General features: G+C 44.1%; 2 protein-coding genes and 1 long non-coding RNA gene across 3 annotated transcripts in view; 2 read left to right on the top strand and 1 right to left on the bottom strand.

Annotated features, from left to right (window-relative positions):
* Positions 1-1,159: 1,159 nt before the first annotated feature.
* On the bottom strand, positions 1,160-9,463 carry socs9 (suppressor of cytokine signaling 9). The gene is given in 4 exon segments (XM_063204956.1): positions 1,160-4,054; positions 4,056-4,264; positions 6,735-8,659; positions 9,181-9,463. Coding segments are annotated over 3 exon segments (2,010 nt in total). The 5' UTR covers positions 8,445-8,659; positions 9,181-9,463; the 3' UTR covers positions 1,160-3,963.
* Positions 9,464-11,122: 1,659 nt separating this feature from the next.
* LOC134454149 (uncharacterized) lies at positions 11,123-14,889 on the top strand. Its single transcript, XR_010035803.1, has 4 exons — positions 11,123-11,483; positions 11,811-11,959; positions 12,201-12,245; positions 14,224-14,889. It is a non-coding gene; the product is annotated as an uncharacterized LOC134454149 (long non-coding RNA).
* A 769-nt stretch (positions 14,890-15,658) lies between these two features.
* Positions 15,659-24,406, top strand: part of paf1 (PAF1 homolog, Paf1/RNA polymerase II complex component) — a 15,518-nt gene continuing 6,770 nt past the window's right edge. Inside the window, exons 1-13 of the mRNA XM_063204954.1 lie at positions 15,659-15,869; positions 16,167-16,196; positions 16,342-16,434; positions 16,568-16,689; positions 16,817-16,883; positions 17,374-17,475; positions 17,787-17,892; positions 19,689-19,757; positions 20,130-20,233; positions 20,959-21,075; positions 22,266-22,394; positions 23,035-23,140; positions 23,700-23,769. Coding sequence (XP_063061024.1) covers positions 15,814-15,869; positions 16,167-16,196; positions 16,342-16,434; positions 16,568-16,689; positions 16,817-16,883; positions 17,374-17,475; positions 17,787-17,892; positions 19,689-19,757; positions 20,130-20,233; positions 20,959-21,075; positions 22,266-22,394; positions 23,035-23,140; positions 23,700-23,769 — 1,171 coding nt within the window. The 5' untranslated portion in view covers positions 15,659-15,813. The remainder of the gene's footprint in view (positions 15,870-16,166; positions 16,197-16,341; positions 16,435-16,567; positions 16,690-16,816; positions 16,884-17,373; positions 17,476-17,786; positions 17,893-19,688; positions 19,758-20,129; positions 20,234-20,958; positions 21,076-22,265; positions 22,395-23,034; positions 23,141-23,699; positions 23,770-24,406) is intronic.

The raw sequence follows: 24,406 nt of genomic DNA, 5'->3' as shown, positions 1-24,406 counted from the left end.
GTGTGTGTGTGTGTGTGTGTGTGTGTGTGTGTGTGTGTGTGTGTGTGTGTTTTAGGAGTGCAAGCATGCACATGATTCTTTCATAATCATTGTCAGTGCACTTATTCTCCTCACATCTGGACTTGTCTGCAGAGACAGACAGCCCAACAACCAGCCAGCCCTGACCCCAAGCTTGGCCTTGCTGGGGGCGAGTTGCAGGTAGAGTCTGGGTCAGACCAGCTAACACAGGAGGGAAGTAGGTAACCTTGCAGGTTGCACTTAATACTACAGTAGTGTCGTCCACGTAAAACAACACTGTTGTCTTGGCTTGAGTCCCCCGAGCATTGGTTTGTGGCATTAGGTATGCATTTGGCAAGACAGGCCTAATGTAGCATCATGATTAGCATCAATATTTGCATTAGCCAGGTGCAGAGGGCATCTAGTCGGGAAACAAATCACGTAGCGCGGGATTGCCCAGGTTTCTTGACTTCTCTGAACCTGAAGTAGTCTAGCCAAGATGTCCAAGTGAGCAACAACTCTTCCAAGACTTGAATCAAAGGACCCTTTTTCAGAAAGAGTTACATTCTTTTCTGTTCTAGAGCACGCAGCACAGCACAGAGGACAGGACAAACTGAACTGATCCCACTGGACCAACGGAATGCAGAGAGAAGGCAAAGAGAAAGAGAAAAAGAGGACATCCCACTAGGTTTTTTACCCCACATCAGCAAAGTCCCTCTGTGTGTGTTTTTCAACTATCCAGATGATATTAGGCACAAGCGCATACAGTTACCCAATCACGATTACTTTTTGATAGCTTTTTTTTTTTTAAAGAGAGGAATGTGCTTCAAAGACTTCAAGATCAGTTCGTCCAACTAATATAACATATGCTCTTTGATATCTCCTGGTAGGAGTCAGTGCGTAGTTTTTTAAAGCTTTCTCTCCCATCCATCCCGGACGCCTAACGGAGCGGAGCGGCAAGTAGGGCGCCCATCATTATGCGATGTGCGGGGTGCTGCATTACGCACACGTCTATGCACATTAAGCCCTGGCCTGACATCACAGAGCTCAGGTCGCTGATCAAACAGTGCACGCAAGACGAGACTGGAGATTGGAGAGGGTGGGGGAGGGCGGGCGGGTGCATACTTGGACCAAAATCACTCTTGATATCTGCAGTGACAGCACCAAATTCCTCAGGTGACCTCGCTCACTTCCCCACTTGCTACTGGCCTACTGCCTATTAGCAGGCGTGTACATGCACACGCGCACACACACATACACACACACATACACACACACATACACACACAACCTTCTCAAGAAATCGCTATATGGTGCCGCCATACACAGGCGACGCAACACTCGTGAAATGATTCTTCATTCTTACATCAGTCTATTTCTCTAAAAGGAAGGTAGTTACCGAAGCCCTCACCGTAACATTATAGTCAATAACTCAGAGGTAACTTTGATTTTTATGGCACCGGGCCTCTTCCCTAGGCACCATTAAGCCCCTGGTGTTAGACCATCGCCATCATTAAACTGCAGGCACGGCCAGCAGCCGAGGGCAGAGGCTGAATACGGAAGACCCGGCAAGGGAGGGTCGTGTGCATGTGTGTGTGTGTATGCATGTGTCTGTGTGTGTCGCCTAAGTGAATCGCATGAGTGTGTGTGTGGGAGGGTGTCGTGGGGTTTTGTAAGTGTCGTACATTCACAGGGCGAGGCGCCATTTCCCCATCCTCCCATTGATTGGCCCCCATTTTCATTGAGTGGTTTCCCATGGTCACACTCTGCAGACCAGCTTGTGGGTGGGGGACGCGAGGCGAGGCAAGGCATTTATAGAATGTGACTAGCATGTGAGGAGGACATTCATAAATGCAAGAAAAAGAAATAAATAAATGAGCGAAAAATCAAATTTAAAATATAAAAAAGAAGAGATTCCTCATATTTGTAAAATGTCTTTGCTCTCTGCTCACTAGGGCAGTGTAGTAGAGTGAATAAGTACAAACGCTTCTCTTTGCTCTCTGGGTATATTTATATATACCGACTCCGACTGCTAGGCCTTGATTAGCTTCTGCTCAAACAGGCAGAGAGGGAGTGAGGAGGAAGGCAGGAGGTTATCAAGCAGAAGCAGATGCTATCTGGCAACATCTTGTTTACTAGAGATGAGAGATGTCCTCGGTTCAAGCGAGTGGTTAATATGGCATTCACGGAGCACCGCTGGCTTGGCATAACATAAGGAGAGGATGCAGTCTTGCGTGTTCCATTTGTTTGGTAGTACTCTCTTTTTTTTCTACTGAGGTGGGTAGGAGTGTGGCCTCTTCTTTTTTTGCAGCAGTACAAACGTCAAGGCTGTATCAGTGTGACTGAGGATGCGTGGGTGATCAGGAGTGCATTTCTCAAAGCCATAGTTGCTAACTATGTTAGATACTTTGTTATTTACAATGCAATTTCCCATTGGCAACCACCCAAGTTGCTAACTGGCTAACAACTATGCTTTTCAGAAGCGAACCCCAGAAAGGTTTTTTTTTTCAGGTTCCTCTCTTTTTTTCTTCAGTGTAAGATACATTCATTCTTTTACTTAAAAAAAAAAACGGATATGAGGGGGGGGAGAGAGTACTTTTTTCCTGCACTAACTCTAGGTCCAAAAAAGCACAGGTACATTCATGACTACTTCCACAGCACAAACATCAGCAAGAGTAGTTCGCCGATATATATATAAAAAAGAAGACAACATGGAAGCATAATCCCAAAAGCACTGCACAGTACATTAGTTTGGCAAATTAAGGCTTTAAGAATGGAAAGATGGGCACCAACGGTACCCGACGCATGTGCTTAGAGAGGGAAGTACTGTAAGGTACCAGGGTGGCAACTGCTGTGTCCAGCCTGGCTTGTGGTCATCATCCGACTAGCAATCGGAACCGAGACATGCAGTGACGAGTCCATTCATCCAGTGTCAAAGAAGCATACCCAGGCCTTGGTGAGGGAGTGATCCAGTGTCAAGGTTGTAGAAGCATACCCAGGCCTTGGTGAGGGAGTGATCCAGTGTCAAAGAAGCATACCCAGGCCTTGGTGAGGGAGTGATCCAGTGTCAAGGTTGTAGAAGCATACCCAGGCCTTGGTGAGGGAGTGATCCAGTGTCAAAGTTGTAGGAGCATACCCAGGCCTTGGCGAGGGAGTGATCAAGTGTTGTGGGGTGAGGGGGAAGAAGGCTGTGAGTGAAGCCCCATACTTGCCCTATGCCAGGTGGCTAACGTGCTTATGGAGAGGGAGGAAGGTACCAGTGTAGCATACTGCTTGGTGAGGGATTGATTGGTGTGATGGTGAGGCTTGAATTTGTCTGGTAAACGGGCACTTCTCACTTCACGACTTTGCACAGAGGGCCTTCCTGTGCTTTACATAATATAAATAAATTAACTGTGGTCGAATTTTCACTGCACCAATCAGCAAACAGAGGGAGTGTTCCAAAGTGATGATTGTGTGTGACATTCTACGACTCTGGCAGCACGCCTTCAATGTCATCGTATCACTCCACCCTGTTTGCTGATCGTTGCGATAAAGATCCCACCCGTCTAGCATATCAATGGAAGCACAGCCAAACCCTGGACAAGTATGTGACAAAACGTGTAGGCTACTACAAGGGCTGGTGCTGTTTCACCAGGTTAACCATGGAGTCCATCCATTCATCCATCCATCTCCACCTCTCTTGTGCAGTTTACTTTCCCACTACGTACTCTGAGGTACTGCTTTACCAGGTTAACCATGGGATGTGCACCATCCACCCATTTGCCAACCCATTCCTCCCAGTGCTGAGGCATTCCCCATCCCCTCCCTCATTCTGTCCAGTCGTCCATCACCTACTCCCCTCTCTCTACTACCGCCAGACATCTCCCACCCTCTCTCCTCTCTGTCTACTCCAACCAAGTGTCTAGGTGCCAGGCGTTTGCTTTTCCCCCACCCTGTATCTCTACTGCACCAGGTGTCAGGGCATCACCCATCCCCACCCACTCTCTCTACTCTACCAGATGTCAAAGGAGTCACCCACCCCTCTCTCTCCAGTCCTCCCTCTCTACTCCCACCAGGTGTCGAGGCGGCGCACGCGCACCCTCTGCTTGTAGTGGTACTCCTTGAGGTGCTCCTTCAGGGCGTTGGGGATGGGCAGGGCGCTGATGCCGTCGTAGCTGGTGTGGTTGCTGATGACGGCGCGGCAGACGTGCTGCAGGCTGAAGGGCTGCGTGCGGTGCACCGGCGTGGACAGCAGCGGCTCAAAGAACATGCAGGAGTTGGGGTCCTAGGCAGAGAAAACGATGCAGAAGAAGAAAAGTCAAATGTCAGCTTCATTGGTCATTTCTTCACATGTACGAGACATAAAATGTACACTGATTCATTATTAATAACATACAATAATTAGAATAGAGGTGGGGTCAAAGAAAAAGAAGACAATTCTGCATGAAATGAGACACTATGGGACCCCATCTGCACAGATTCTAATGAAACGTGACTTGGTGATTTAGAAGAACATGCAAGACTTGTGGTCCTAGTCAAAGATAAGCTTTAACAAGCTAATCACAAAGTCAGCCTGTGTTAATGTTGGCTACAGTGTATGCACTAGAGAAGACAGGTCACTGTCTTGGTTTTCACATCAGTTTCTTTTGTCTTTGTGGGCATCTTCCTGTTATTTTTATTTAAGCACAATGTGTTCTTTATACATGTATTTTTGTCCAAAACATTATTGGGAGAAAAATACAGCTTTATTGGTTCATTCTGCATGAAATGAGACACTTTGGGACTTTGATCACAGATTTTAATTAAACTTAGTATTGTGATTTAGTCTTAAGTTAATATTGCTGCAAAGAAGCATTCAAAATCATTTTTGTGGTTCGCTCATGATTATATCACAATGCCAAAGAGGTCCCAAAGTGTCTGTCATTGTCATTTCTTTCATGTCTAACAAACAAAGAAATTGAAATTGTGTTTCTCACAGTCCCCTTGCTTAGACAAGACAGAACAAACATTGTGGTGTAAGACAGGACCAAATTTATGGTATGTGCACACTGCACAGGCAGAATATAGTGAAGGGGAGGAGAATTGTCCAGACTGGCTTCAAACCGCCTCCAGGGAACCAAACTTACTTTCCTTAGTTTACAAACAAACTTTATTACCAAAAGTATTTGCTAACCTCCCTTGACTCAATATGAACTGCCATTCTATTTCTAACCCATAGGGTTCAATATGATATTGATCCACCTTTTATACAGCATCAACTCATCTGGGAAGGGTGTCCACAAGGTTGAGCGGTGTGTTCATCAAAATATCCATTCTTCCAAAAGCACATTCGTGAGGTCACACATTGATGTTGGTCAAGAAGGCCTGGCTCTTAGACCACATTCTAAGCTTAATTTATCCCAAAGGTATTCTATTCGGTTTAGGTTTAGGTTCAGGTGCACATCTTGCTTTGTGCAAAGGTGTACAGCCATGTTGGAAGAGGAAGGCGCGCACTCCAAACGGTTCCCACAATGTTGGGAGCTTGAAATTGTACAAAATGTATTGATATCCTGATTCAATTTTCTAGTTTGCATAACTTATATATGTGTTTCCCACAGAAATTTTGGAAACTATGGGGGCAGCCGGGATTTTTTTTTTGTTCGGGGGGGGGTTGTATTCATGCAGTGTAAATGCAAAATGGCAAAACAAAACAATGACTACAGTAGGACATTGGCACATGGAAAAACTATAGGCCTAGGCCTACATTTCAGCCATTTATATTTTGAGAAATAAGGCTGCATAATACACATGCAGGGGTCTACGTAATGAATAAAACAAAATAGGAGCAGAGATAAGAGTTTAAGACTACTGTGAAATTGTTAACGCATAAACAAAAAGGGTCTAAGAGGGTAGGCTATGCCTTTTTCCCCACACACATAGGCGTACACATTCTACATGAGGGGTGCTGGTCACAGGGCCAGATTTTCAAAATTCCTCCCAAAATTCCTCCAACTGTAAAACAAAGCCTGGGGAGTGTTAGTAAACTCATCCCAACTGTCCCTTCTCTGAAGGTTTTTTTATTGCTCCCAAATCCAAGTTAACTACAACAACTTGACTAGGCTTTTGATCCCTGTCTTTCAAGCACTTGTGGTTTTCTCTATAGGATGTATTTACTCCAGGAGGAAAATGCGAAGGAAATCGTAATTCAAATCGTTTTTAACAAAAACGGAAATCGTAAAAAAAAAAAAAAAAAAAAAAAAAAAAAAAAAAAAAAAAAAAAAAAAAAAAAAAAATTTTTTTTTTTTTTTTTTTTTACATTTTCGGAAACTATGGCGGCCATATTTAAACTATGGCGGGCCGCCATAGTTTCTTCAATGTATGGGAAACACTGTTATTTGAGTTTTAAAAGACATATGTGAATGTTGCTATTCCTTTGAACATTACATTTCTTCACTTTCTGTGAAATGTTACACAATTTAATGACTTTATCCAATTTTCTTGCTTTGAAATGGAATGTGCAGTCTCCCTAATTTCATTTGTGTTCATTTAAGTACAAGTTATTTGAAGAACTTTGACATTTATTCACATCATTATAGACACTGCTATTATTACTAGACGTTCTCACTAGCCAAACACACACTTACTAATGGTCAAAGTGGCAAGTAAGTTGTTTTTTTCTACCAGCCAGACTGAAATTTCAACAGCATTTGGCCGGTTGGCTGGTGCTCATTTAGAGCCCTGATTACACACAATAAAATAAAATGCCACATTCTAACCTTGTAGTGCTCGAGCAGGCCAGTGACGGTGGGCGCGTGGAAGACGCTGGGGTCGTGGACGTCGAAGCTGAAGTTGTGGTTCCACTGCTCGATGCGCGCGTGCAGCGACCGGCCGTAGCGACGGAAGCTAACCGAGAACAGGTAGTCCTCCTGGGCCGAGTCCCGCAGGAGAAAGGTCCCCTCCGGCTTGCCCTCCAGCAGCGCCTCCGCCTGGTAGCGGTCCATGACGCCCCAGTAGCACGGCAAGTTGGTGATCTGCAGCAGGTCCGGCACCAGGCAGTGGATGTAGTCGATCTGCGTGTGGACACGGAAGCGCTCCTTGCTGGCGGCAGGCTTCGCGGGCATTGTCGGGTCAGCGACGTCCGTGGAGCTGGGCAAGGGGCGCCCAGATGCCTCGGAGACGGGGCTGAGGTCAGATGATGACACTCCTGCTGCTGCTGCTGCTGCAGCTGCACCAAGGCTCGCTGAGGCCAAAGATGGGGAGATGGAAGACGGCATGGCACTAGCAGCAGTGGAGGGTGAGGAAGAAGAGGAGTTGGCCACTTCGTCCAGTGTATCCAAGCAGCTCTGAAGGAGCAACTGATGCTGCTGCTGTTGCTGTCTCAAGAGCTGCTGTTGCTGCAGCTGCTGCTGCTGCTGCTGTTGTTGTTGTTGTTGTTGTTGTAAGGTGGCCCTCTCGTCACCGGACAGCTCATTCATGCCGTGCGCCAGCTTGGGCCCCAGCTTGTACAGCGGGTTGATCTCCGCCGTCACCTCAAACGTGTGGATCTGTGCGTTGGGTGGTGGCTCCACGCCTTGCTCGATGCTGATTCGCCGGCGCTCCCGGAGCAGGTCGTCCTCGTCCTCCACCACGGCGCCGGATGTGGCACCGCCCGCGACAACGCCGCCACCACCACCGGTAGTACCAGGACCGCCACCACTTGCACCAGCGCCAAGCTCCACAAAGCTGCCCAGAGAGGAGCAGGAGGAGTCCAGCAGCAGGGGAGGCTGGGAGATGGGCGCCGTGTGCTGCTTGATGAGGTACCACTTCTGGGCCAGCTCCGAGTCGGCCGGGAACGGGCAGCTGTCCAGCATCAGCTCGCTCAGGTGGATCTTGCGGCGCGACGTGGCCGAGAGCGAGGAGGAGGACGAAGATGTGGAGGCGGTGGAGGTGGTGGTGGAAGAGCAGGAAGCCACAGTAGCGGAGGAGGGGGAGAAGATGTGTGTGGAGGAGCCGGCATTGTGGCTTTTGATGGGGAAGCACTGGCCCACAGCGTCCTGGATCTTCTGCCGCAGGGTGCGGCTGCTATTGCTGCCACTGCAACTGCCACTGCCAACCCCACCAGCCTTCACCGCTTCCACCTCCTGTGTGGTGGGCAGTTCCGAGAGAGATATGCCGTATGACAAAGCCTGTCCCGACCACACACCACCACCAACACCCCGGTCACTGCTACTCCCCAAGCCTGGCCACCTCCTTCGCTCCCTGGCTGGGGACGACGACCCACCCTCTCTGGACAGGATTCCTCCGAGCTGGTCTCCGTACTCGAACCCGTCGCTGACCGGACGCTCCGTGACCACGCCCTGCGAGGGCAGGCCCTTCTTCTTGCCCCGGCCGCCTTTCCGCCCAGCGCCCGACTCCCTCCTCTCCTCCGAGCGGCTCTGTCTCACCTTGGGCCGGGCCCCGCGGTCCCTCTCCTTCCCCCTCTCCCCCACGTCCTTGGGAAGAGACATATCGAAGTAGTGGTGGGGGGTGAGTGAGTCACAGACAGCGTATCAAATGGCTAGCAGCTTCCGGACAGACCCGAATTGGCACAACAGTGAGGATAGTGGTGAGGTGTTGGTAGGGAGGCGTTCTCACTTATTCACCAGCTTTTGCAGGTCAGTGTTGGGCATTAGTTACTTGGTCCATTATAGTCCCCGTTGGTCTGCTGTGATGTAAGCGATACCTGTGAAAGTAAAAGTATACTCCATCAGCATTGCAATTCTGTTCAAGTCTTTTCTATGTGGTATGTGATACAAAATCAAATGACCAGTTTGGGGAATCTCGCCATCACATTCGAGAAATGTCATTGCGAGCTATCAACATAAAACCCGTTATTGTTAATGTCAGACGTGGGCATGAGATGAGCTGATAGGTGGTGATGTAATAAACTTGCTTATTACAAAGGCGAAACTCAAACTACTGAAAATGATAGAATATCAGAACTTTGACAACCGATAAACTCATATCACATCACATTCTGCTAAATTGAAAACAAATATGAATCAGCTTTCTTACGGAAACAGTTACCAGCGCCCCATAAAAAGAGCAAAACAATATCAGCTGATCGACTTCCGACTTGGAAACTACTTCTGCTCTTTCAAACTTACACTGTTCAGTGTTACGATTAAAATGACAATGTCACTCGTTGTCAAACGGGATTTAAAATGAAATAGAAGACAAAAAGCGACATTGCTTGTTACCCACCTTGTCACATGACGATAGGATGATGCGCAAAACAATGTAACAGCTGAGCAACTGGACGCCGGCTAGTTGGATGAGCTAGGGAGCTAATGGTTCAGTGAAAACATTTCTATCCCTCCATGTTTCAGACGTGTCATCCAGTAAATACATGTATGTGCGCCTCTGCTACACCACGGACGAGTAAAATGGAAAACCATGAGAAAGAGGATAGCTGGTACGCCATAAACAGAGGAGCTTTGTGTCCAGCTTTTAATTGGCTAGCTTTGCAGCTAGCTAGTTCCTCTTCGTTCTCGTGACAGGAAGAAAACATTGACCGGAAAGAAGAGAAGACAACACTGCAATCTCCCCCCTATGGGTCGGTAGGCTACATTGCAGATGATAACATTAGGGTAACTGCCCACTGGAAAGAAAGAAAAATAAATAAATAAATAAATAAATAAATAAATAAATAAATAAATAACTTCATTAATTAATTAATAGGCCTAAATAAATAAAGGATGCATCTGGCTAGACATAAGTAGCCTAATAGGCTTACACAGTGGTAGTAGGCCTACTATGGTCATGTCTGTCAGTCACACACACCCATTTGCATTAATCAAAGACAAATGTTTTTTGATTTTTGTTGTTATTGATTTAATTTACTATTTTAGCAATCTGTCCTAATGTCAGATTCTACTGCTCTCAACCTGACACATGTGCTGGCTTGAGCAGTGAAAATATTTTCTTAATATTCCTCAGCCAGCTCAAAAATGTGCAGTAGTAGGCCAGCAATGCAGTTAAGTGCAATACATTTTGTAGTAGCCCGCAACTTTTTCTTCTCCCAAAATATTGGATCTACTGCAGCAATGCAGCAGAAAAAATTGAGTTTGCACAGGTTTCAAACTGCAGTAGGCCTACAATGCAGGATCAGAGTTGAGGTCAAAGGGTAGTAGAACTGGCCCACCAGGGGGAGTATTCCAATAACCTGGTTCAATAATAAACTAGATTAGATTAACCTTGAGGTAGTGGTAAATTGTCGAATAGAAGAGCAGGGGGGCTTATTTTCTTGACTGAAGGATGCCAGCAGGCTGTCTATTTGCAGATTTACTGCTTTTTGTGGGTTAAATTAGCCAGGTTTACTAGTTAGCCAGGATTCAAAACCAGGCCTTAGGGGATAGTAGGTATGGACCACCAAAGCAGGCTCTACCTATAAAGTCAGAGCTCAGCTCACCCACATCCAATGACGGTTACACCATCACAGTCAAGTGGGAGCACAAAATGTGAAATAGTGTAAGGCCCTATACTCCCAGATCAACATTGGCTTCTCCCAGTAGTTTACTTTCATAACATGCCGCATTGGCAGCTGCGTCCATGCAGCACATTGTCTTTTTTCTGCATGGTTCGTCTCTGGGGTTCTATTTTCCTTACCATTTGCAAATATTGTTCGGCTTGAGCGAGGGTGGTTATGGCTGTAATAACCCTCGGAAACCATACATTTTTCTTAATACCCCAAAGGAGTCCCTCGTACTGATACAATATGCAGTGTGTGGGCACAGGCTGTATGGATGCAAAAGCCTTTTAAGGGACTAAACACTGTAACCGGTGAAAGTATATATTAATCATTGTTTGTGGCTTAAGGTTCGGAGCAAGAGGGGGAGTCTTACAGATAAGGCCGCAGATTGAGTGGAATGGTGTAATATATCACACTCTCCTTCCGTGAGCCCAGGGGGAATAATGGGTGGCCGAGTATTTCTTCTGAGAAAGCTTGTAATAACTCAACTGCACTATCTAATATTTTACAAACGTGCCCATTTTATGAGAGTGCCCTCAAGTGTTCAGCTCTGTGGAATACTAAGAGCTGGCGAGTGTTTTATTCAAGCCCCTTTCATTGTAATACTGAGGAATCTCCCACAACACAGCTTGGTTAACCAAAGAGTGTCACACCTTCCCGATCCAACAGATGGCGACAGTGAATAAAGAACTGATGAGTCTGAAACGGGAAGTGGCAGAAGTGGCAAGAAAACAACACTGCTTTGTTTGTTTAGTTTTGTCGCCCACAAGAAAGCGTGTTAAAAGAAGACGATTTTCAAGTTAATTTAATTATTCTTGTTACCCATTTTTCTACATGAAGCAGTTTAGGGAAAATCCGTTTGATGCTGACGCGACTACAACAGTAGCTCTCACATTAGTTGAAAGACTGGCCGCGGAACGCTAAAGCTAACATTAGCTACTGTTTGTAAAGTGAACACTAACAAATGTTTCAGATAGTTGGCTGCTGACCTAGGTGGCTAAATAAAGCTTTTTTAAAACCATCGGAACAACTGACGGTGAGTGAAAGTAGCTGATGACTTGACACATTACTTGTGAAATGCACAGTGCAATGAAATAGAAAATGCACAGCCTTTTCCAAAAGGTCCTATCTGTTTTTTCATAAAAATATGCAGAAGCATAAGCTTAGGCCTACATATGTGTGTAACTATTCCATAGATGAGGACTACCAAAGATCTACCAAATGTGATGTATCACCATTGTGTTGGCGTATTTGTACTGTGCCCCTGTCCAACATAACGTTTACTAGCCACTTGTGGGTTAGTAATAGTGCATATTCATAATGTATTTTTAATGTCTCCCTTGTTTTGCCTTCCTGTGCACAGCACCACCGACCATCTGTAAGGATGGTGTGTGAGCTGCTTCTCTCCTCAGTGTGGTTCCTGTTTGTCATCTTCTGGATGGAGACGATAAGCGTGTGGCTCTTCCTTTGCTTCTTCTACCAGGACAGAGCCTTTTATCACTGGGGAGATGGGTTAGTGTTATGTTGCATCTTGTTGTCTTTTGAGAGTAAGAGCCTAAACTGTCTTGATTAGTGGGTTATGTATTGCCCTCACTGTACCTCAAAGTATGGTTCATTTTATTAGTTGGATATTTTTGTTTGAATAGTGAGGTTAAATGTGGTCCAGCTACTGGCACTATTTGTTTAATGTGAATTCATTTCAAACAAGTTGTGTTTCTTGTGCTAAAGACGAGTGTCTTCTTGATATTTGCAGGGTGTTTGCAGACGACCCAGGACAAATGCTGTACATGTTAACCAGGTGAGCGACATACCTTGCATACACTTGCTTGTAAACACAGGCTTGCAAGATAACTGAATGTCATCCCCACAAACGCAGTGTATGATTTTCCTCCCCTTCCTCAAACTTGCCAGGGCCGAAAAGCAACATTCCATTGCTGTTGTGAGTTTATGCCATACGGTGTACTCCAGACTGGTGGGAACTGTGTTCCTGACTTCTTACTAAAAAGCATTGGAACAGCTATCGCAAACTGGGATCGCGTTGGAGTATGCCGACCTTGAGACATTGTAAATGTTGACAACACGGCAATGGCAGTGAACAGAGATAAGAATATGTTATTAAACATATTCATCAGAAATGATTACTCTGTACAAAGGTTTAATTGAGTAGGTTAATGACTGCAAAACAATTCCTGTGCTTGGCCAGGGTGAAGTTGTGTTGATCTTGCCTCACGTCTATGAAAGGTTGGCAAGTATTTTTTGCCCTCCATGTTTGTAGTTTGTTCCTCTTGCTGGCTGGAATGCTTTGATGTGGGAAGTAGCCGACTCCTGGTGGGATATTGGGATGTTCCTACCACTTGGGAATGGAACAGTAGTGAGCAGGGACAAACCTAGTACATCATGAGAGAAATAGAAGTTAAAGGCCAGCAGAATTGCTAAATAGCATTTTGCAAAGTATTTACTGCACACTTCTCTTTAATGTTCCTCAATAGTTAATTTAAGTTTGAGATGGTGGTGGTTATGCTTGCCACCACTTTCCGCTGTCAGAAGGCTTTCCCCAGGGGAAATAAATGTTTTGGGTCAAAGGGCCATGGGTTCACTTGCTGTGTTTATAATATGTAGACCTTTTTTTACCTATTTCTGGTATCACAATTTGTTATATTTGTTATTATTATATTATATATTATAATTGTTTGTGTTCTACTGTGTTTTCTTATTGGCACAACACTGGCGTCTCATTCCATATGTGTGTACCAGGTGAAATGTTGAAAAGTTACCAAAGTAGGCATGCTCAAACTGAATATATATTTGGGGTTTGAATAAAAAAAGAACATGCCTAATGCAAACAAATAATATGTATGTTAAAGTACTCAGTAAACATACCCTAGCGAGCTAAACCCCTATTTGCGGCCACTAGGGGCGTCTAGATTTCTAGGCCACAGTAAACATGTATTTGTACAAAATCAAGAATATCCTCCTTACAGTAACAGTACAACTTCATTTCTGATTTTTCTTTCTTTTTTGGACTGTGCATTGTTTAATTCTTTTGGCACTATTTTGGTAACATATCTGAAGTGGGGAGTGTCACGCTTGGCTGATGAAATGTTTCAGTAAAATGATGAACTAAGCATTACGTTTAACCTTTACAAATATTCTGTCTACTCAGACACTTTATGAGCATACCTAGTAATGCTTTATGCTGGTGTCATCAATCATCTTGGTGGAAAAAATATATTTTACAACCTCGTTTAACAAATGGGCCTAATGGATTTTCGTCAGTCTAGGTAGGATCTCCTAAATATTCCCTAGTTATTGCAGGCTATTATTCTGCTCAGAGCTAAGACGTCTTTCCTTCTAGTGTAACTCTTGGTTTGCAGAATTGGCTTCAATTTTGTGTTTCATGTGGAAAAACTAAAACTAGTTTGGTGTCACCTTTGAAATGAGAAGAAATGGTATTCTATGACTTGGATCATTCCCATTCATGTTATTGAGTCAAAATGAGATTAATTGTGTATTTTGCCCCTAAATGTACCGCAATACGGATGTGTAGAGCAGACGTGTTGATTGGTGCGTTGTGTGGAGGTGGAGGCATAGGTATCACTACACAGGAAAATCGTGCGCTATTATGGAGTGCTCTATGATGCGTTGGTTTTGATGTATTGTTATACACAATTAATAACAGAGTTATTTAAGAGTCATTTGTCACAGTTGCTGTTTTACATTATCTAATGTCTATTTTAATTATTGTTTTATTACATCTTTTGTCTTCTTTTTTGTAGGGTTGATCATTCTGGGGAGATGCAGACATAAGGTTGGACGGATGGGAAGAAAATATCTCCTGTCAGGAAAGAAGAATAGAGAGTGGGGCCTGTTCGTGTTTTTCTTTTAAAATGCTTATTCGGTTTTCCAAGTCCTTCTCCGTGGAGCAGCATGAAGCCCTCTGCACTGGAGATAAGCAGTTCTAGAGGATGGGCCCTTCTGTTAGACTAATGGGTGCGGTGGCCATTCCCTGAAGGAGAGCAGAAAGGCTTCACATAAATACGGACTTTCCACACGGAGTTGGACACAATGCTACACTACATTAAACCAGCCTACACTCCCCGCCCTTTTCCTGTATGGCACGAGGGTTACATACACTCTAATGATATATATACCTGTGTATATAGATGTTGAATTTGAATGTGTAAACAAAGAGAATGCTGTCTTTGCTCAGACTGACATGGGGAGTCCTGATGTCTAAAATGGAATTTAGTGTGACAAAACTCTCAGTCTCCGGCTGAGGTAATTTTTCAGTGACTCTGTTTATAATTTGACTGGTGACTTAGTTAAATTTTCAGAGATTTTCTTCCTTTTTTACCTTGTAGAGATTAATTTGTATATCACTCACAGTGAAGGCTGTTTTGTTGTTAAGCAATAAAGTTGATATTTACTTGGTTCATATTCAAGAGTTTCTCTGTTTGTGTCTTTTCTGTTTAATATGGCTTTTTATGACCGGAGAAAACACAAGATTAAATGAGCTCTTCTGACAATATGCTGTTCTATTGCTCACGTTTCCCTTGTCTTGTCAGTACCCGTTGATGCTGCATTTTCGGCTCAGCCCTTTCCGAGATCTGAGCTATTCTAAAGGCAGCAGGTTTTGTTTTCATTAAAAACCTTCTTGACATTAACCTGGTTCTCACGCAGAGATGGATAGGTCACGAAGTTTACCGAAGCGCGAAGGGTCTGCGCGAGAGCCAGGCTATCTTGACATAGGCCTATTTTCCCAAAAGATATCACTGTCTGCTAGTTGTCTGCTGATGTTGCATAACCTTTTGGATGTTTTTGGGAATAAATCCAGAATTCTTTTTTAAATGTTAACAAACTCTGGCCCCATTACAATGACCGGAAAACGCTGAAGAAGAAAAAAAATATCTCAGGTAGGACCTACTGACAAGTCCACTGTGAGTAGGCGAGATTGGGTTGGTTTTTTTTTGTTTGTTTGTTGTTGTTTTTTTTTTACAGTGGCCTTAAAGTATTCCTGCACTATTTTCTTCCTGACTGTCGTTTAAAATCCAAATGAGAAATGGGTGTTTAATTTTCGTCATTTATGATGAATTCCATTTTCTAAAGGTCTGTGCTGTGATCTCTTCAGGGGTCCATAGTATTTGATGTCTTCTTCCACAACACTAGGTGGCACAATACATAGTTATCCGGGTATGGCTGTCCACAGAGCAGTTCAAGATACCAACGAAATGTATCTGGCGGAAGATAGCGTTGCGGTGTAGCATAATTATCAATTTCAAATTGTTCGAAATCTTTATCTATATTCTCATTGATCGGACCACAGCCAGGCGAAGGGTTGTTTTACACATTCGTCCATCTCCTTGACGATGGCTCCAACAATCCAAACGCAAGCTCAACGCGAACGCGAAGATGGCCATAGCAGGTAACTTTCTTCAGCTAATATGCTAGGTCGTGGGCTGCCATTATACACTATTATGCATCCAGTTATGCGATTTCCTTATCAGATTCAAGTATCAATAGAGCATAACACACTGGAGTCGACGATACTTTTTGTAGTTCATTAGTGGCCACTGACCACAGTGGTGTGTTTGTACATCAGCCACGGGTGCAGAGAATAGATGCAATATGTTTTTGCGTAATAACTTGGCTAGGAAGCTTGTGGGCAGATGATAAAAAAAAGTACAGTGATATTAAGACTTGTCTATATTGTATTTCTCAGGGCTTCATCTCACAGGACCGTCCCAGAGAGGTTGGTAAAATAGTGTCACTTGCCATATTCATTTGACCTGCTGCATGTTATCACATGATCATTATGGTCTTACTGAGTGTAAAAGTAAACTAAGAATTCTCGATGCCATAGAGCGCTAAAGTAAGGTTTATTCATTTCTCTGCAGGTCTGGCGTTGTGTGTCGGGTGAAGTACTGCAATAGTCTTCCAGACATACCCTTCGACCCAAAGTTCATCACTTACCCATTTGACCAGCACAGGTATGATGTGTACATTGTGATTAGTTGTGAAATGTTACCTTTTGCAATATTCACACAGTATTCTGTATTGAAATCATGTTGGATCAGGTAAGACACTGCATGACCTGATGGTAATGTTTTGTTTTCCTTAAAGATTCGTCCAGTACAAGGCCACCTCACTCGAGAAACAACACAAGCATGACCTCTTGACCGAACCTGACCTGGGGGTCACAATTGACCTCATCAACCCCGACACCTACCGTGTAGATCCCAACAGTAAGCTGAAGTCTATGGTGCACACATTAATGTCATGTGTAAACAGGAAACACGTTTGTAAATTCAAATAACATAATTGCATAATATTAATAACAATTCCATAATGTGCTGGTCATTTTTTGTCCAGTTATGCTCGACCCAGCGGATGAAAAGCTGCTAGAGGAGGACATCCAGGCACCTACCAGCTCCAAAAGGTAACGCAGAGAGAGAGAGTTAACATGGATGCACAATACAATACAACACAATCTAATACAACACAACAACATTTACTTATATAGCTCAATATCACCACTATAATGTTGACTCCGACTGCACACAAACACACACACACACACACACACACACACACACACACACACACACACACACACAAATAGCAATAATAATAGCCCTAAATAAGATAAGTATTGAAGTAGGCATAACATAACCTAATAATTTCATAACATCAGAACTAGAAGTACTATTGCAGGAAGACTGTAATTCTACTTTTCTGCAAGGCTTCTACAAATCCTAAGGCTGCCTCACTTACCGCTTGGGTGGCAGTCCTGGACTCACTGACTCAGTTCATTTAAAATACTTTGAATCAACATTGGTGTAGGATGTTTACATTTATATACCTCTGATGACTGGCATAAAGAATATTGTGTTAAATGGTTGGTTGTCTTGATTTTTTTCACCCTCCAGATCCCAGCAGCACGCCAAGGTTGTGCCGTGGATGAGAAAGACAGAGTACATCTCCACAGAGTTCAACAGATACGGTGTTTCCAATGAGAAAGTGGAGGTCAAGTAAGTCCATGTAGCCTACCGTATTATAACTGCCAGCAACGGTGGCACAAACTGCTACCTACAGTGTAACTTCAAAATCAAATTTAGGCTCTGTTTGGGCCTTTTGTTTACACATAAACAGAGTTCTAGCTTCCAACAATGGATATTTTTAAAACCGGAGTTTTCTGAAATGCACCTGCCACAATAGTGATCCATAATGCTGTGTAAACAAATAGAATAATATCCATTTCTAAAATTATTGGAATACATATAACCAAGGCCATATTCAGATGTTTTCAGAAGTATAACTTTGAATCCACTGCCTTCCCTAGGATCGGTGTCTCCGTCAAGCAGCAGTTCACAGAGGAAGAGATCTACAAAGACAGAGACAGTCAGATCGCGGCCATTGAAAAAACATTTGAGGATGCCCAGAAGACCGTGAGAACATTACTCATTTTTTATTATTGTATTTAAAGTGTTTATGAAACGAAAACAAATGGTCATTCCCATTAAAGACTTGTTTTTTCTGATAGCATCGATGAGACTTTGAACCCAATCATCCCGGAGGAACTTGTGAAAATGGCAACTCAAAGTGTGAATTCTGTGAAATTTGGTGTGACTAATGAGCTGGGCTGTGACATCAAAGAGGAGAGTCCCTGGTTTGCTAGTATGGCGATCTGAGTAAACGACACACATTTGATGGACCCACATTTTACAAAGGAACCAAAATTCTGATACAAACATCAGCGTGTCGAAAAACCACACATCCAACCTCATGAGAAAAAAAAAAACAGCAGCACAAATCTATTTCAGAGGCACTGATACATCTGCAGAAAGTGACATGTCTGACAGGCGAAGTGACGATTGTTGACATAGCCTGACAGTTCGTTTTGTTTATGGTTATGGTGGCTAAGGGCGCTTTGCCATGACCCAAAGATGACATGGCGTGTGTGTTTGTTGACAAATGGGGGGCATTTTGATTCAATTGCGCGATATAGTGTGATTGAAATGCATGTAGGCTACATGCAAAAATATCATCAACTAGAGAAAAAACGGAGGTATTAGGCTGTTGGAAAAATACCCTAGATAGCCTGAGTCCTCAGCATATTTTTAGCGTTTATCATTATTATTATTTTTTGTGCTCAAAGTCACAGGCGTCGCGTGTCCCTCAGCCTGACTCTGAGGACGAGGTGTGTCCAAACGTCAACCACACGTGCACCACAATACTAAAAACAAACAATCAACGCTTCAAAGTAGGCCTACGCTATGTGCATCTCCGTTTATTCGCTAAGCAGTAGCCCAGTCTGAGTTGGCTGTCCTCGACCGAGAGCACCACGCTGATGCACGGATATCCTCCCAAAACCAATTTATTGACCAGTTGAATGGCAATCAACAAAAAGTGCATATTCCGAGAGCATTCGCATCGGTTTGGCATGTAATGTGCATTACCCTTTCCTGAAAACAGCATACAAAGCAGATGGACAAGGTAAAACGAGTAGCCTAAAGCAAAGCAGTGCACTCACCTGTCTTCGTGCCCGAGCAGTTACAGGGGCAGTTTCAGTCTGCACGCTGGCGATGTCAATTGTTGGAACTGCTTGAGGCAATAGCATTCCCTTCAGTCCAACCATGCCCACGATCTCCACATTTGTGGTGAAGCTTGCTTCAAAACCACACATTGGATCCACAGAGCCCTAGCTTGTTTTAGCCTTCTCCTTGTCGGCCACAGTTCCATCATTCTTCACAGAAGGGAACTTGTGCAAAGATATTCCTTCTGTCAAGTAGCCATTTTTGCAGCTGGCACCGTTCGGCCCTCCAGCAACACACTGCTTGACACTGCGCTTTGTTTTGGTACTAGCCGCCATTGATCTGAACAAGGTGGAATGAGGTGAACTCTCCCCTTCTATGTCACGCATATCATTTGCATAAAATTTGCATGTCACCAAAAAAAGTAAACATAACACTTTTTGGGAACATTTTAACATGACTTTTAGGACAAAATAGCACCCAGACAATATCCCATTTTATTCACAAGGCTTAGAACTTTCAGAATCTGTCCTGGAAATGGTCAAATTCCTTTACTTTGTTTTCGTTTCATAAACCCTTTAACTTGTTATTTTTGTTTACCAAAGTCTTTCAGAAATTGGTAACTCCTAATTTGCACCCATTGTATATTATGGTATGTGTGTGTTTTTCCTTGAGATGAAGCAGAGTGACAGCATAGTCTCTCTTTGCAGGTCACCCAGCATTACAGCAAACCCAGGGTCACACCAGTGGAAGTGCTGGAAGTCTTCCCTGACTTTAAGGTATGAGCCTCACACCAATCTGGCCATTTTGACCATTGCATGAGCGGGCACCTGTGGTTTTCGTTAAGGGGGGATGGTCTCTAGATCAGAGGTTGGTGGCACCTAAACGTACGATTGCTCCAGGAACTGTAATAACTGTAATAGCAAATACTCTGTAATGACTGTCGATTTGGACAAAAGCAGTGGCCCAATGCAATCTAATGTATTAAAATGTAATGTAATGTAGTGCATGGGCATTGTTACTATACAAATGTTTTTGCTTCGTGCATACCTTGTTAATGCAAAGTTGATTTTGTTTTACAACTTTGCACGCAATAACAGTCATAGTTTTGTTTATTCTAATCTCGTCTCGTTTTTCTTGTCCCGGCCCAGATGTGGATAAACCCATGTGCTCAGGTCATCTTCGACTCGGACCCTGCTCCCAAAGATATGTCTGCTCCTGCAGGTGTGGAATTTATGTCTCAGGCCATGATCAGGTAAGAGCAATCTCCATCGCCTGCATGTTGTACAGGTACACATGAGTATTTACCTTACCCCTGTATTAGTCTTCAAGCATTTACCAGGTAATTGCTATTCAGGGGTGCGTTTCGCGACAGTGTCGTTGCTAACTAAGTTAGCAACCTACTTGGTTGTAATGCAATTTCTTATTGGCAACTTACTAAGTTGCTAACTGGCTAGCAACAGAACAGTTGAGAAACGGGGTCCAGTGTCTCTCCTTCAGGACTTATCGTTTTCCCTACAGTATGTTTCTAACGATTACACTTGGAGAACGGTGGTAATGAGTATGAGACCCATCTGTCCAAGTCAAAAATATTTAATTGAATGTCCTCATAATATTTGGGATACTGAAATGCATGTTAACAGTCAAAATATGGCCCTGCCGTGCGTGACCTAACGTCAGGGCATTGGGTTACTACGCCGGCGACCCGGGTTGGATTCCGGCCTGTGTCCTTTGCCGATTCTTCCCCATCTCTCTCTCCCCACTCATTTCCTGTCTCTCTCGCAATGTTCTATCACAATAAAGGTTTAAAACAGTCAAAAAAAACATCTTTTCTTTTGTTCTGTTTTTGAGTTAGGTGCCATCCTACCTAGTAATCTTTGATGTTTGTGGGTTTGTAGTGAATATCGTGTGAATGGGAGTTGGGACCAATGCACTATAAGCCCCCGTGTGGTTAACAGCTGTTGTGTTATGTTTCCGCAGAGGTATGATGGACGAGGAAGGAAACCAGTTTGTGGCATACTTCCTGCCACAAGAAGACACCTTACGCAAGCGCAAGAGAGACTTCGAAGAGGAGATCGACTACATGCCGGAAGAATTGTAAGCAATAAGGCAGCAAATATTAAATAGGGCATCCTTTGCAGAGAAGGGTACCAATAGGGTATTCACAGCGCAGCGTTTCCCTCTGTTACACCTGAGTTGCATCAGCCTGCATCGCAACTGGCGACCTCGTTATCCGTGCTGTGTTTGCATGTTTATTCAGCTCCAACTACCAATGTTGATGCTCACTACCACCACCAAGGAGATAATGCTTTCACCAGGGTTTTGTTTTGTTGGTTGGCTGGTTTGCAAAATAACTCCACAGGGCACAAATGTAGCATTCTGAAATTCTGACAGTTGCTCAAGGTGAGTTTTTTTTTGTTTGTTTGTTTTTTTTTGACAATGATTTCATTTCATTTGTTCTGATCTGGCTTGGCAGAGCACTGTGCTCTACCCTCTACTATAATGTTTTTTCTAGTTTGAAAAAAGTATAGAACCCCTGCACGCTGTCTTTATTCATGATGTTACAAGAATATAATCAGTGTGTGGGATTTTAAAAGTTTACCTGATGAAGGTCTAAAATAAAAATGTTAGTTTTATTTTTATTTTTTTCTGATTGGTGAGGTATGGGTCATCTCTATGTAACGGAGGCTAACTAGCACAGAGTTGGCGTGGAACGTTGGTAAACCTCCCTCCGATAGCCTCATACAGTCTCGTGCCGTTGGGCCGAGAGACTAGTCTCTTGGCCCAGCGGTATCGTACTGTGTCTCCCATTGCCGAACCGTTGTAGTTGACGAGATCGCACGTTCGATCCCCGAGGGGGGTGAACAGGTGCAAGATGACCTCCGTCACAGTGGTGCCGCTGACCCGGGATGGGAGTGAGGTTTAAGGGGGAGAGTGTAACGGAGGCTAACTAGCACAGAGTTGGCGTGGAACGTTGGTAAACCTCCCTCCGATAGCCTCATACAGTCTCGTGCCGTTGGGCCGAGAGACTAGTCTCTTGGCCCAGCGGTATCGTACTGTGTCTCCCATTGCCGAACCGTTGTAGTTGACAAGATCGTACGTTCGATCCCCGAGGGGGGTGAACAGGTGCAAGATGACCTCCGTCACATCTAACGTACCTACCAGCTGAGGTGTGCGGAAAAAAAATCTCATGTTTTTGGTGTTTGAAGTCACATGTTCCTGCCATTTTATATGTACCGTGGTGTTTTCCAAATGTCCCATTGTGACCAAATCTCCTTGTTTGCCAGGTACGAGTACAAGATTGCGCGAGAGTACAACTGGAACGTCAAGAACAAGGCCAGCAAGGGTTACGAGGAAAACTACTTCTTCATCTTCAGGGATGGAGATGGTGTATACTACAACGAACTGGAGACCAGGTACCGAATGACCTCCTCATTACACTCCATTACACGTAGCGGATAGTTTTATCCAAAGCGACTTACAGTTTGGTTACAGCCCCTGGAGCAATGTTAAATTGTTAAGTGGCTTGCTCAAGGGTATTCAGCCATGAATTGAGGTTTACGTAGAGGTAAGGGTGGGATTCAAACCTGCACCCTTCCAAGACCACCTCTCTAACCTTTAGGCCATGGTTGCCCTAATCATGGTTTTCACAGCACAGTCTCAAAACCCTGGCGCCATTTTTTGACGCCATTTGACCAGGCAGCACTATTTGACGTTGATGGCTTCCCCGTCTCGTGTCATGTTGCGCGTCGGTCGCCTAGACCTAGATCCTTCCTTATAAACAGTTCAATCATGTTGCCGCGAGGGAATGGCTTTGAGTGCAGCAGCAGTTTTCGACACCAACGGCATATAAAATATTGCCGCCTGTATATATCAAATATTGCTGCCTGGTGTAAGCAGTTTGTTATTTACTGATTGGAGCTTAAATGGAACAAGATTATGGGCAGGGTTTTTTTCGAATCTATTCTATGATGATGCTAAACTGAAGCTGAACAAAGTACTGATGTTGGAATGAGATTCTGATCTGTCCGTCTTGCCGCGTGTCCTTGACCACAGAGTGCGTCTGAGCAAGAGAAGAGCCAAGGCTGGAGCCCAGTCCACCACCAACGCTGTGCTGGTGTGCAAGCACAGGGACATGAACGAGAAGGAGCTGGAGGCCCAGGTGGGTGCTCATGTCATTTTTGCACGGCTCTGCTGCCCTGTAAAGGCTAAGTGCAGCAACTATACTTTATCAAAATGATGTTCTTTATCTTGTGACAAAGCCTCATGGTCTAATGTGTCCCCTTTTTAGAGAGATATTGTCATGTCATATATTTGCCATAACTACAATATCCAACCTAATACCAAGGCTTTGAATACATTGTTGGCGTAGTTACTGCACTTTGCCTTTTGTGGGGCAGTATGGGTATCTGGAACCTCTGGAGATAGCGATGGGTGGATTCAAATGGTGCACTAGTAGTGTAGGGTTTTTAAAAAAATTGAATGTGTGGACATACTGTAGTAAAAATGGAGTTCTATGGCTATGGTCCAATGATGGTCATTATGACGGTTGGACTTGATGTATGGCGAGACTGCTCTAAATGTTTATTTAAAGATGATTGTGTGTGTGTGTGTGTGTGTGTGTGTGTGTGTGTGTGTGTGTGTGTGTGTGTGTGTGTGTGTGTGTGTGTGTGTGTGTGTGTGTGTGTGTTTGTGCGCGCGCGTGTGTTTTTGGGTCACAGGAAGCCCGCAAGGCTCAGCTGGAGAACCACGAGCCCGAGGATGAAGAGGAGGACATCGCCAAGGACTCTGGTAAGGCTGTCACCCCCTATTCATTTGATGATGATGATGGGGGTGATAATAATGGTGTTATAATAATGGTAATGACGACAGGGGAGTATTCTATGAACATGTTCAAATGATTACGCTGGCTAAGTTATCCTACAACAGAGGTGGGTAAACTCAGGCTCGGGGGCCACTTGTGGCCTGCTGAGCCATTACAAGAAAGACATTTTTTAAATCCTAATTCACTCAACATACTCAGGGTCCCCGCGGTGCATTAAAAAGTATTAAAAAGCATTAAATTTAGAACATGTGATTTAAGGCCGTGAAAAGCATTAAATTTAGCTATTTTTTGAGGTGTGGCATTAAATATGAAAAAGCCTGGCATTAAATTTCACCCAGACACAATGTATTAAAATATAGATGCCTGCAGAGTCTTCCGTAAAAACATTGTTTCAAAGGCGGCAACAAGGTTTCGAGACTGTCAGTCATGCCTGGGGTAAACAATGCACTCGATAGTGACAGGCCCGCCGGGGTAGCAGACCCTATCGTTCGGATCCCCCTACTGGATGATGGCGATGGCTGAATTAGTAGGCTAAATCCCATCCACAGTGCGTGTGACTGACCGCAGTACAGTTGAAAGTGAAACTTGTTAAATTTCATCAAC

This window comes from Engraulis encrasicolus, chromosome 8, assembly GCF_034702125.1.
Source record: "Engraulis encrasicolus isolate BLACKSEA-1 chromosome 8, IST_EnEncr_1.0, whole genome shotgun sequence".
NCBI lineage: Eukaryota > Metazoa > Chordata > Actinopteri > Clupeiformes > Engraulidae > Engraulis > Engraulis encrasicolus.
Note: the sequence above shows the minus strand (reverse complement) of the source record. Positions and strands in the feature narration are given on the sequence as shown.